Source organism: Cavia porcellus, unplaced genomic scaffold (genome assembly GCF_034190915.1).
Source record: "Cavia porcellus strain 051 isolate PalLab524CR breed Dunkin Hartley unplaced genomic scaffold, mCavPor4.1 scaffold_31, whole genome shotgun sequence".
NCBI classification, from domain to species: domain Eukaryota; kingdom Metazoa; phylum Chordata; class Mammalia; order Rodentia; family Caviidae; genus Cavia; species Cavia porcellus.
The window spans coordinates 7,886,199-7,898,811 of NW_026947514.1; the positions used below are offsets into that span (position 1 = coordinate 7,886,199).

Consider the following 12,613-nt stretch of genomic DNA (forward strand, 5'->3'; position numbering starts at 1 on the left):
AATTTAAGATTATATGGAGGAGAGAATGGCAATAATTCCTTAAAACGTAAAACCTAGCAAAATAAAGCCATGCTACAGATATGTATCTTGCTAAATGAATAAAATCCTTTCTAGTTTACATCTTCTAAGATTGACATACCATATTTTGAGATAGTAAACCACTGCTGAGTAGAGAACTTTTATCTCGTGAGAACAAATCAGTTGATAAACGATACTGCTTTGAGTAATGCTTTTCTTAGCAAGCATATCCTGTCCTTGATTGATCTTAATCTTCATTAAGTCTGAAAGGAACACATTATTTTCTTTGACTGTGTGATTGGTTGATTGACTGGTTGACTGGGTCTTGAATGTAGGAGGCAGTCACTCTACCACTGATCTGTTAACTCTAGCCTCTTCATTTTGTAATCCAAGCTCATCTTGCTAGGTGCCTAGGCTGGTCTTGAACTTTTTGTCTTCCTGCCTCGGCCTCCCGAGTAGCTGGCATTATAGGTGTGAGCTGGGGTTCCTGGGCCTCTCCTGGTTTTGCACAGCTCTCGGAAGTTGAGTGCAGTTGCTTCCGGAGTGCATTATGCCCTCGGCACAGGCAGCGAGCACCACAGACAGAATGAGACCCAGCCAGAGAGTGAGGGGACAGCTGGACGTCCTTCCTGGTTTCCCAGGCTCTGGTTCATCTTAGTAGTATCCTGCTTGGGAGTGTGTTTCGGGAAGACATGAATTAATTCAGACTGTTTCCTGACTGCCCGCCTTATCCAGGTTCCAAACTGGGATGGGGGATACAGGGATGGGTGAGAAGGCTCAGTCCTCAGAGATCCACAAAGCACATGTGTTTAATATGCTGTGGTGAGCTCAAGTAATAAGATGGGTGATATGCCCTGCCAAAGGGGAGCTTGGGGCGCGAGGGGTGCCCAGAAAGGCTCTGCGGAGGCAGCGATGCCCGGGCCAGGTGTGCGCGGTGCTAGGGAGCTGGCTGGCCGGCCAGAGGAGACTGAAGGCACGGAGCAGGAAGGGCTGGGAGGAGGGCCGCGGTGGGGGCAGGGAGCACTGGGGCGGGCGCCCCTTGGCCGTCCTGTTTGTCAGCCTTAGCTGCTTGGGAAGCTTTTAACACTTCACTACAAAAATATTCACATATTTTTGTCATAGCACCTTAAAGCTAGACATAAATATTTTACAATTAAATATTAATACCAAAGTTTTAAAGGTTTAAAAATTTGAGTTGCGGTGTAACTAATAATAAAATACAGATCTGAAGCACTTAGTGGGGCTTCGACACACTTACACACTTGAGGAGCTCCATTCCCCGTGACGCACAGGACAGTCTCTAGTGCGCTCGCCGCCTGGGAGCACGCATTCCTGTTGACCGTCAAGGTCGGGTCCGTCCTCCGGTGTGGCCGAGCGGAGGCGGCCCCTCGTCTGGCTAGCTGAGCCCAGCGTGCCAGAGATCGCTGGCTTTGATTGCGATGCTATGCAGCGCTGCCATTCCTCTGCGGGCGGCCGCGCTTGGTTTGTCCGCTTACCTGCTGATTGACGTTTGCCTTACTTCTTGTTCCTGTGGACGGACGTGTTTTCGTTTTTCTAGCACACAGTAAGAGCAGGATTTGTGGCTCATGGGTTGGGGATGTTCCCCCCACGGGGCGGCACGCTCTCCTGTGTGGCCGAGCCTGGGCTGTGAATTCCCAGCGGAGCCCTGAGCACCTTGGGCCCGGCAGGGCGGGGCTTTGCAGCCCGCGCTGTTTCTGTAGTGCTGTGGTTTCCGATCGGATTTCCCGTTTGGTGGTGTTGAGCATCCTTTCATGCGTTTATCAGCCGTTGGTCTAGCTGCTTTCATGAAGTGTCTGTTTCTTGTTAGCTTTAAGACTGAGTCCTTATGGAACTAGATGTTTAGCATAAATACCAACATAAGAAAAATGTGAGACTATTTTAAAAGCTACTGTTTGTGTCCTTTTGTATTTTTGTGTACTGTCTCTTTAGTCTTCCTTTTTTTCTTGAAGAACAAATGGCTAACTGAAATTTTCTACTTTCTCCAAAGACATTCTTGGAATGAAAACATATACTGCATTAAAATATCACCATCTAGTGGTCAAAGAGTAGCACTACATATACTATTTGTTAAAACGCAATGCTTGATATAATACAAATAAATTAATAAATGCAAGTAATGTAAATAACATATAAATATGCACAGGGCTGTAAATGTGTGAAGCCTAACAATCCACAAACCCACTACCTGCCTCAGTGCTACAACCCCTCTGTCCCCACGTGCCTGGTTACCTGGCATTTTCTTTTCACCTCCATCATCTGTTTGTGTCTGTGATAAATGGGGTTGCAGGTGATCAGATCCTTGGGAATTGGCAGACTTTTTTTGTGTGCTATCAAATACTGTGAACCTGTAGTTGACCTTGTATTTTGGTGTATTAATGTTTTATATTAACTTAGGACCTTTTGAAACGGAAGGGAAGATAAGGAAGATAGGCGCAGCCATCTAGTTTTTAAATCCTCCAAGATGTGTATATCAGCTGGAGTGCGGAAGGCAAAATGAAGCTGCCGCTAATGGGCAGCTGTAACCGCAGTATCGGGCCAGCCACGTGTTGTTGTTTATACTCACAGTTTCAGAAGAGACCTCCGGAATGGATGATTTTGTTTCTCCTTATTTTGAGTATCGTGCCCAAAGAAGAAAAAAAATTGAAGCAATTATAGCATTTTGGGAAAGCAGAAATAAGTCAGTAAGAACTTTCAGGGCACGTGTTAAGTGCCCAGTGCGTGTGAGCTGCTGTTACTGATAGTGACATAACCACCACCAACTAATAGTGAGAACCAATGAGGAGGAAAAGGGAAAATGCTGTTTCTGTGACAGTTAAAAGGCGCTCGGTCCTCTGACATGATTGCCTGTCATTTAGATGTGACTGTCTGTACTTACACTGATTTTGTTTGCCGTGAGTTCTTTTTGAGAATATATTTATATCTTTATTCTCACTAGAAATTTAGAATTCATTCCTAGCTTCGTAATGTTTACTTTCTCTATTTCTCCATGTTTGCCTCTATCTGTTAATTTCTCAATGCGTTATGAGAATTAATGTGTGTATGGAATGTGTGGGAGAGAGAGAGAGAGACAGGGAAAGAGACAGGGATAATGTCTGACACGGTGAGCATGCAGCCAGTATAGCTGCGTTGGGACAAGGAGGAAACGTGAGGCTTGAAGGGTCTCATTTCACAGTTTTAGAAGCACCGTAGATGTCCTTTTCCCCTCTGGTTATAATGGCATCTCTTCATTCTAGGATGCCTTGTTTTTCCTGAAGGATTTCTTCACAAGTCTTTCTATGGAAGTAGAACTGCTGCTGACTCCAGATCCAGAAGGTATTTCACACATGCATTTTAAACATCCCTAACAAATACAGGTGCCTTCACTTCAGATGGGCTTATGTCCCAACAAGTCGATTTCGAGTTGAAATACTGAGTGAAAGCACACGCACAGCATCTAACTACTGAGCGTGCAGCTCAGCCACGGCCGCTGCAGAGTGCTGGCCACTGAGCCCGGGGCTGCTCCACCAGCCTCGCTTCGGGGGAGAGCTCAGCTGCACAGCGAGGCTGGGCGACTGTCACAAGCCAGCATCTGATGTGCGGTATCTGCTGCCCGCACCTCCCCTGATGCGGTCGCTCAGTTGGTGCCACACCACCACTGAGTCAGACCTTGTTCAGCTGGTGCTGCTTATATTTACACTGATTTTATTCATCTTCTAAGTTCTTTTTGAGAATATATTTTTCTTCCCATATACGTGTGTGTGTTTATCAAGTAATGCAAATACAAATGTAATTTTATGTAAAAGTAATAATTTAAACTTTATTAATTGCGTGGTGGCAAAACAAGTTACACTAGAGAAGCATGGCTGGTTTTCAAGTGTGTGCATTCCATTTCAGTTAAAAAGTCCCCTGGAGCCGATGTCACCTGCAGTTTGCCAAGGCACTGGAGCACCTCGAAGGAGCCAAATGTAGTTCTTTCTTTCCCCGGGCCAAAACAGCCTTCCCAAACTGATAGTGCCAATTCAGGAGATATGGCTAACGGAGTGGAAGAGGAGTTATCAGCTGAAGAAGCATCATTTAGTGATCAGCCTGTGTTTTTTAGGTAAGTAATTCAATTTTGCAGAGTTCTGGATGGCAGCGGTGAGCCAGGCTTGTGACTCTGCATGAGGGAGTTAATGCCCAGAGGCCGTGTGCCTTGCTCAGGACCCAGTTAGTGGCTGAGCCTGAGCTCGACCACAGTCTTCTCAGTCGTGAATCCACGTGAGTCCGTGCTTTGCCGGCAGTGGTGTCGTAGGCTCTCCTTCGGCGTGCACGCTCTTTCACTCTACAGCTGTTGGTTGGGCACCAGCTCGGTCTGTATTGGTCTCAGTGTGTGAAAAATGTTTATTTAATCCCACTTGCAGGTTAAGTACTCTGGGCTGTAATCTGTGCCACGGAGCAAAGACGAGTGGGAAGGGGGTACCGAGGGCAGATTACTCAGGAAAGCAAATGGAGACGAGTATCCAGGAGACGAGGGCGGCAGCCGCCTGCCCTGGAGCTGCCAGGGCTGGGTTCACACCGGGCTCCAGACGTGGCTTGCCCAGGGCCACAGCAGTCCCCTTGCTTCTTCTCTTTCTGACTTGTTGCTAGTAATTCTATTGACTGGCTTAATCTTGAAGGTCACTTTTATTAACTTATACTCTGTATCCTCTGTATTGAGGATATCTACCAAAATACATTTTTGAGAGAATAAACAAAATTTAATAAATTAAAACTTTTATGAAAAAATTTAAACAAAATGTATTGGATGACTGACATTCATTTTGATATCTTACCTGAAGAAAAGATAGAGTTCGAAGATATTCTCTCTTATTTTAGTTGTAAGACACTCATGTGGTATATGTTTTTCGTTTCATTCTCCAGTTTAACAAATTAATCTATACCTAATGTCAGTAATCAGCAATCAGAATATAAATAACTCATCCTTTATTTATTTCCAGAGAATTCAGATTCACATCAGAAGTTCCTATTCGACTTGACTATCATGGCAAACACGTATCAATGGATCAGGTTGGGAACCTTTGCACAGATATGCTCTATAAAATTATCTAGCTTCTTTTTCCCTGATGCACTCAAACTATTTTTAACTTCACTGTGTTGTAGTGTGTGTGTGTGTGTGTGTGTGTGTGTGTGTGTGTGTGTGTGTGTGTACAGTGTATGGCTTGGTTTAGGAGCTTACTTCGCTTTGTGATTCTGGTTGCAAAGCACACTGATCATAAGCAGTTCACAGGTGATGGTTAGGGTCAGTCGACTTTATGGAGAAATCGGGTTCACTTCTCACCCACTTTGGTTTGTGACCAAAGTCATGGAAAGAATTAAGGTAATACACCAAGGTACCACTATGTATAAACGAAGTATAAGGTTTTTAAATTTAGTTCTGTTTTTATAAATTAAATATCAGTTATAAAAAAGGAAAAAAATTAAATATCAGCTGCTTAAGTCCCATGAATATATATTGGGTTGTAGATATTATTATTATTTATTAGCAGTAGTAATATTTTTTTTTGGTACTGGGAATTGAACTCAGAACCTCACGCTTGCCAGGCAGGTGCTGTACTGCTGAGCTATATTCCTGGCCTGGGTTGTAGATGTTATAAAATACATTTTTTCCTGTAAGCATCTGAAGTATTTTGGCTTCATTAATCAACACTGCTTTGATTTTTTACATAGCCACTGTGTTAAACGCTGAGTCTGTTGTTAATTTACAGATTAATCCGGACTTTCTTTATTTTAAAGGGAACGTTAGCTGGGATTTTGATTGGCCTGGCCCAGTTGAACTGCTCTGAGCTAAAGCTGAAGCGGCTCTTCTATCGGCATGGGTAGGTTGCTTTATTGTGTGAGACCCTGAGCTGAGGTTGCTAATGCTGGCTCGCTAGCTAAGTGTGGAGCCTTAACTTGTGTGTGTCACTGAATTATTTTACAGTGCTATCTACAGGAACCTCCTTTCCAGAAGAGTCCTGTTGGTTGCGGCTCATTTCTATTCTAAGGGGGAAGTAGTGTGAATAGGGCAGTATCTTTCAAAAATAGGTACAGTTTAGAATACTCTTAATAATTTCTGAAAACTGTAAATTAGCTTTTTCAGTGAGAAAACTTGAAACTCTCAAGGTCATAGTTCTTAGCAGCAGTTAGTAGCTACTTGTAGACTTTAGCTTAATCTTGTGCCAGAGACTGACATGTTCAAGGAATACCAGCAGTGGAGTGGGGCATACACTGTCTGAGCCGTGAGGAAGTCAACCTCACATATTTGTCTATATCTACCTAGAGAGGGGATGATTCAGATTGGGCCTACCTGGCTGCTTTGTATTTCTTTGTGACTTCAAAAATGTTAAAGCTGTTTTTGGAGCATCTGTAATATTTTGTCTTGAAATTTGTGAATTTCTTGTAAGTAGGAAAGCCTTTCTCACTTGTGTGTACTAACAGTCACTTGCTCCAGCTTGCTAGGTGTTGACAAGTTACTGTCCTACGCCATCACTGAGTGGCTCACTGACATTAAGAAGAACCAGCTCCCAGGAATCCTGGGGGGTGTCGGGCCTATGCATTCCCTCGTACAGTTAGGTGAGTGTTCGCCTTTCCCCCCTTGTGCACTTACGAATGGCCTTGCAGGTCTTCACGGGCAGTGTTTCTAGAAGACCTCCGTGTCTGCTGACACACATACCCCTGTGCCCCCATTTGGAGCTTGAGAACTCCAGAGTTAGGACACTCCCAGAGTTCTGAGCGCCGTGACTGAAGGTGCTTTCTTTCTGATTGTTGTAGTCCAAGGCTTGAAGGACCTGGTCTGGCTGCCCATAGAGCAGTACCGGAAGGACGGCCGCATCGTCAGAGGTTTCCAGAGAGGCGCGGCTTCCTTCGGCACCTCCACAGCGATGGCCGCCCTGGAGCTGACCAACCGGATGGTCCAGACCATACAGGTACCTCGCCCTGGGCCACCTTGGCCAGACCGGGGCAGACACGGCAGATGTTTGGGCTCTATTGTTTTTAAAACAACACTGAAAATATGCAGAGTGTTGAGAATAGATATTTCGTGTATAGTTATTCAATATTAGGCTCACTTTATTGCTCATGCGTCCAGTACTAGCATAAAAGCAGTGAAATGATAGTCAGATTTGTTTGTCTATTTCAGGTAGATAATAGCCGTTAAATTAGCGGGGGCTGTATTTCACCAGTCTGTCTGAAAAGATCGTAGCTAACAGGAAAGCTTACCTGAATAAACAGTGGAAGTGTTAAGGCTTCTTCCAATACCTATTAAGCTGCAGAGATTAGCCTGGAAACCTTGAGCATTTTCGTGGAGATGAAGGGACTGAATAGTTCAGCTCAGCCCAGTCCGAGTTTTCAGTGTAGCTTCCATGGTCATGTTGCAGAAGTCACAAACTCTTGTGCCTGGTGGAGCCCTTGGAGGAGGCGTGGATCCTCACTCTCCGTGGGAGATGCTCCCCGTTCGAGGAACTCCCTGTGGGAGGAGCGTGCCTGTGTGCGGCTTGCCAGGCTGTCTTCTGAGCTCTCTCTTCCTCTGACAAACCCACCAGGCAGCAGCAGAGACCGCTTATGACATGGTGTCTCCTGGGACCCTTGCTATTGAGCCCAAGAAGGCCAAAAGGTTTGCGCATCACCGCCTAGCCCACCAGCCAGTGGACCTGAGGGAAGGCGTGGCCAAGGCCTACAGCGTGGTGAAGGAGGTGCGTGAACACTGAGTGTGAGCCCCAGCCCTCCGCGTGCTTCCCTGCCCTGCCCTGCCCTGCCGGTGAGCACAGCCGGCGATCTCAGGGTAGGCATGGGCCCGGCACTGCTGCCAGCACCACGCGACACGTTTGTGGGAAGCGAGGGGGAGGCTCGTGATGCTAGGCCCCCAGGCTTGTTCCAGTTTTGTCACAGAAGTTTGTAGTCATAACAAAACATGCCAGGGTTTATAGTGTAAGTTTCCAAGCTGGTATCATTCCACAACTTATATAGTTCAAGACATATCCATGTTGATAGAGGCAGTCCCATTAAGTGATTTTCATAGTATTCAGTGTAGAACACACACTTTGCTGTTGGCGGACCTGCATTCCCATTTTTCTCTGGAACACTGCTGGGGGAGCGTTTATCTGCATGCACCTGTGCAGCTGTATCTGCGGGGCGGAACCGGTGAGCTGAAAGTGGCGGTCCTGACTTTGAGGCAGCATCGCTGACCCTCGCCTTGATGGTGTGCTAGTGAGCCTCGGTCTTTCTCAGCGTAGCAGGGCCATCCCCAGGCCTCGTGTATCTGGGCAGCCTTCTTATCCGACACAAGCTGGCAGTGGGTGTGTGACTCGTGTTTTGGGATTTCAGTAAGGGTATTTTCTCAGTCGTGGTCACCTGACAGTCAGAAGGGTGTCGCCAGTCCTTCACCTGACAGAAGTAGTCTCTGTGGCCCCACATCTGTGGGAAGGCCTCTGAAGTGTAGGGCCAAGCAATGTATGGGTGGGCATTGAAAGGGAAGTCCAAAGGCCAACTTTTTTAAGAAAGAGATTTAGTGGGGAGCCCAAAGAGTATTACAAAGCAGACCTGCTCCTCACAAGAGACGTGCCACAGGCCAGGTTTGGAAAATGAGCCCTGGAGTTCAGGGCACAGCAGGGGTCTGGCCGCACAGGGGCGAAGCACTGTGATGTGGAGCATTTGCAAGGTGCTTGCCTAAGTTACTGGCTATATCCATTTAACATGAGACTGATGTGCTTGCTTTCTTCCAAATGTACTGTGGTATTAGAGGCTTTCGGATGAGAAAACAGCTCCCCGGGACAGCAGCACCCCGTTGTAGTGCAGCCAGGAGGTGGTGGGCCAGGACTGGAGTCTGGAGAACTAGATCTGAAGTTTAGTTCTTCTCTAAAATGCAGCAGAAGGAATGCAGGAGGGAGGGTCCTTTACTAAGGGGTTGTTCTGACTGGTGAAATGGTTGTTACTATGTAACAGGTGAATAGAAAAGTCCCAGATGTTCTGTGGAGAGCTTACCCTTTCCCTCAGGGGTTGGCAGACTCGCCTGCAGGCCACATCTGACCCAAGCCTGTCCTGGGTGAGTGTATCGGTCAGCTTTCTGTAGCTAGGACAAAATACATGATACCCACAGTGTAAAGGAGGCGAGATCTGTTTGGCTCACTGTGTCGGGGTGTAGTCCATGGCCAGCTGGCCCCAAGGCCGGGCTGTCATGGTGGAAAGGTGTGGCAGAGCAAAGCTGCTCACCTCGAGGTGGTATGGAAGCAGAGCACAAGGGAGAGGGCTGGGGGGGGGGGGATAGTGCCCCAGGGCGTGCCTCCATGACCACGCAAGCACACCCTACTCATTGCCTTGCAGTAATCAAGCTGACAGTCAAGATTAACTGTCACAACAAACCCTCGAACGATGTTTCTTTGCAGTTGGAAACAATTAGAAAAAAAATGTGAAAAAATTGCCCGCCAATCTCTGGCATCTGGCCCTTTGTAGAAGATTTGCCAACCATTGGTGTCATTCTGTGTAGTGTGAACAAGTCCTTGTGAGTGTGGTGGCGGTCACCTGGACGCATAATGTCTTTAATTCTGACAAACACCTAGGAAGAAGGCAGTTAGCTAAGCGATGAGGCTGTGGTTTAAAGGTACTTCCGTGTTTCCATTCTTGGTGGTGTAGTAAACTAGTGTCTACAGTTGCTAGGACAGGGAGGGTGGCAAGGCAGGCATGCCGGGAGGTGATGCTGTGTGTGTATAAATGGTAAGTTTCTTTCTACTCTGTTCTCTACTGGCTGTTACATTCTAGAGAGTTTTAAAGTAGCACTTACATTTCTTTTTTTTCTGGCACTGGTGCTGGAGTGAGTGTGTGTGTGTGTGTGTGTGTGTGTGTGTATGTGTGTGTCTTTGTCCCTGGTGTTAGATGTTTTGCTTGGTGCACTGGGTAGAAACAATATTTCATTAGCTTGCCAATGTGATGGCTAGATTCTGGGTAGATTCTGGGTTAGGGACAGGTCTTTGATTGATCTCCCTGGGGACCCAGAGTCCCTTCAAGGTGTACCTGTCACAGTGGACTGGTGCCTCGTGTCCCCTGGGGAGTTCTGAGTTACAGAATGGCAGAGATTCAATTCATGTGAGGTTTTTTCCCTTTAGCTGCTGTGCACATTCATGTGTTCACCCTGGCTTAGCAGTCGTGCTTGCTTTATTAGCACGTGTGCAGTACCTAACGATTCCAGTCATTGTGAGGAGCTGGTCATGGAGACAGCACAGCTTAATCTAGGAGGGAGCACAGCTGTGTCTCCCTCCCTCCCTCCCTCCCTCTCTCTCCCTCTGTCCCTTGGTTCGTTCCCATTTGCAAAACGTGTGTCTCCCAGTCATGATTACTTTAATATTAAATGGTGAGAAGACAGAAATGCTTCAGCTTTGTTTCTAATAATTAGGCAACAGGTTCCTGCTCCACCTTCTCAGAATTTTCCATTTAACCCAATAAAATGTTCTGTTTGGGGTTTTATGTGAGCTGAATGTTCCACAGATACCTTTTCAAATATGTAGTGAGTAATTTGAAGCAGACTCAGTGATTTTCTGGAGCGCAGTAGAATGAACTTTGCTTGTGTTGCGTCAGAAGAGCTATCACTGTAGCCTTTTCGTGAGTGTGTGTACTCAAGCTCTGTTTGTGAAGTCGATTTAACGGGAGTGATTAATTGTACCAGAAAAGCTACCTTTGATCATTAAATAGTCCTTGTGAGAAATTGTGGTTTAGCGACATTTTCCACTTACTAATGTCCCAACAGAATATTAAATCATAATAGTTGCCTCTTTCCCTTGTAATCGGAGTTTTGTCATAAAAGTAACTACCGTGGGGGATCTCAGAAGCAGGGTTTCTGCGTGTCCTATCGTGGTCCAGGGCCGAGCAGGGTTGGTGCGCTAAGGGTCTCCGGCAGTGGGTCATGCCCTCTCCCTTCCCTGCCGCAGGGCATCGCGGACACGGCACAGACCATCTATGAGACGGCGGCTCGGGAGCACGAGAGCAGAGGGGTCACCGGGGCCGTGGGCGAGGTCCTGCGCCAGATCCCCCCTGCGGTGGTGAGACCTCTGATCGTGGCCACGGAGGCCACGTCCAACGTGCTGGGCGGCATGAGGAACCAGATCAGACCGGACGTGCGGCAGGACGAGTCGCAGAAGTGGCGCCGCGGGGAAGACTGAGGGCCGCGGCTGGCTGAGGGAGCGAGGTGGACAGCGGGAGCTGTGTGTCCCATCGCATTCCGGCGGGGACTCATTTTATTTTCTCGTGTTCATCTCAGGAACAAAGCGTTGTTTAGTTCAGTAATTTAATGTCAAAACACACAACCAAAAACTTCTGCATCGTAGGGCGCGTCGGGCGTTTGCCTGCAGAAGTGTGTGGCGGCTGGTGTCGAAGGTCATTAAAGCATTTGCTGCCCTTTAGTGGAATGCTCACCTTTGTTAATTCTCCCTGCTCCCGACAGAAGAGACCTTGCATGGTGCAGAGCACTCAGGCGACGCTGGAACCTCAACAGCGCTGTCCGCGTGGCTCTTGGGAGCTGAGTTCTCTCAAGGCGAGGCGCAGGGAGAGTCACAGCTTCAGAACGTCCACGGAGAGCCTGGGCAGCCACAGGGGAAGCAGAGCAAATAGGCTTTTCAGGATAACGTCAAAAAAATACTAAGCTGCCCGGTGGAGTGCGTGTCGGCGCCCAGCACGGCGTGCCGGCCCCTGCCCGGGTGGGAGCGCGCATCCCAGACGGCCTGTGTCGTGTTGCACTTTATCCTCTGTGTGTGTGGGGGCGTGTGGGTGTGTGTGCGTGCGTGTGCAGCTCAGTGCAAGTCACCTGCTGTATCCTTTACGTCATGTACAAAGTTACACAAACACGAAGAGGGTGCACGTGTCTGAGCGTGTTCCGCAGAGAGGAGCCGAGGGCAGCGGGCTGCTGTATCGCGGGTGGGAGTGGGCTGCGCCTGTGACGCCCTCAGCCCAGCGCTTGTTCCCACGCTGCAGGTTAAGCAGGTGTGGTACAGCTTGCTCCGAACGTGTGCAAAGGGAGAGTGGAAATTGTTTTTGCTCTTTGAACATCAAATAAAAATCCTTAGAAATATGCCCTAGGCAACTAATTCAGAGTACCATTTTTACTTGGTTACAATGTACATTTTGATAACCTGGCAGGAATGAATAAAGTATTTTTATTTAAAGGTAAAATGGTTCTATGCGTCCCTGAGTATTTTGCTTTTCTTAGGATATATTCATAGATGCAGTACCCCAGAATATTGGGGAACACTTTCTCAAAGTCAACTGTGGTGAGTGTGAGGTGAATCATTAGCAGGGAGGAGAGGAGGGACCACTCCTCAGCCTGTGACCGAGCAGAAGGAAGGGGACTTGGCTGACACAGCTTAAAGAGTGTGCGTGGCAGGGTGGGTGGTTTCAGAACTGTTTGAGATTTCAGAACTGCATGCAGTTTGGGGTTGGAAAATGAAATAAAACCAATTTCATTCTCTGGAGTTTTCTAAGTAGGCCAGCAATGTGAACCCCAAATCCAAACATTTAGAATTTTTGAAAGAATGGTGTTAGGCAGCATTTAAGTTTTATTTTTTTACTGGGGAAAATGTAAAAAGAGAGTGCTACA

At 47.3% G+C, this 12,613-nt stretch overlaps 1 protein-coding gene across 5 annotated transcripts in view; it reads left to right on the plus strand.

Annotated features, from left to right (window-relative positions):
• The window catches only part of Atg2b (autophagy related 2B), a 68,751-nt gene extending 56,562 nt beyond the window's left edge, over positions 1-12,189 (plus strand). For 4 of the 5 annotated variants that reach the window (XM_063241183.1, XM_063241184.1, XM_063241186.1 and 1 more), the window contains 8 exons: positions 3,273-3,351; positions 3,913-4,117; positions 4,995-5,064; positions 5,791-5,873; positions 6,488-6,609; positions 6,808-6,962; positions 7,578-7,727; positions 10,953-12,189. In XM_063241183.1, the coding sequence (XP_063097253.1) occupies positions 3,273-3,351; positions 3,913-4,117; positions 4,995-5,064; positions 5,791-5,873; positions 6,488-6,609; positions 6,808-6,962; positions 7,578-7,727; positions 10,953-11,183 (1,095 nt within the window). In that variant the 3' untranslated portion in view covers positions 11,184-12,189. Of the gene's footprint in view, positions 1-3,272; positions 3,352-3,912; positions 4,118-4,994; positions 5,065-5,790; positions 5,874-6,487; positions 6,610-6,807; positions 6,963-7,577; positions 7,728-8,976; positions 9,077-10,952 lie in introns of all 5 variants that reach the window. The other variant, XM_063241185.1, reaches the window with a different exon arrangement.
• The last annotated feature ends 424 nt before the right edge of the window (positions 12,190-12,613 follow it).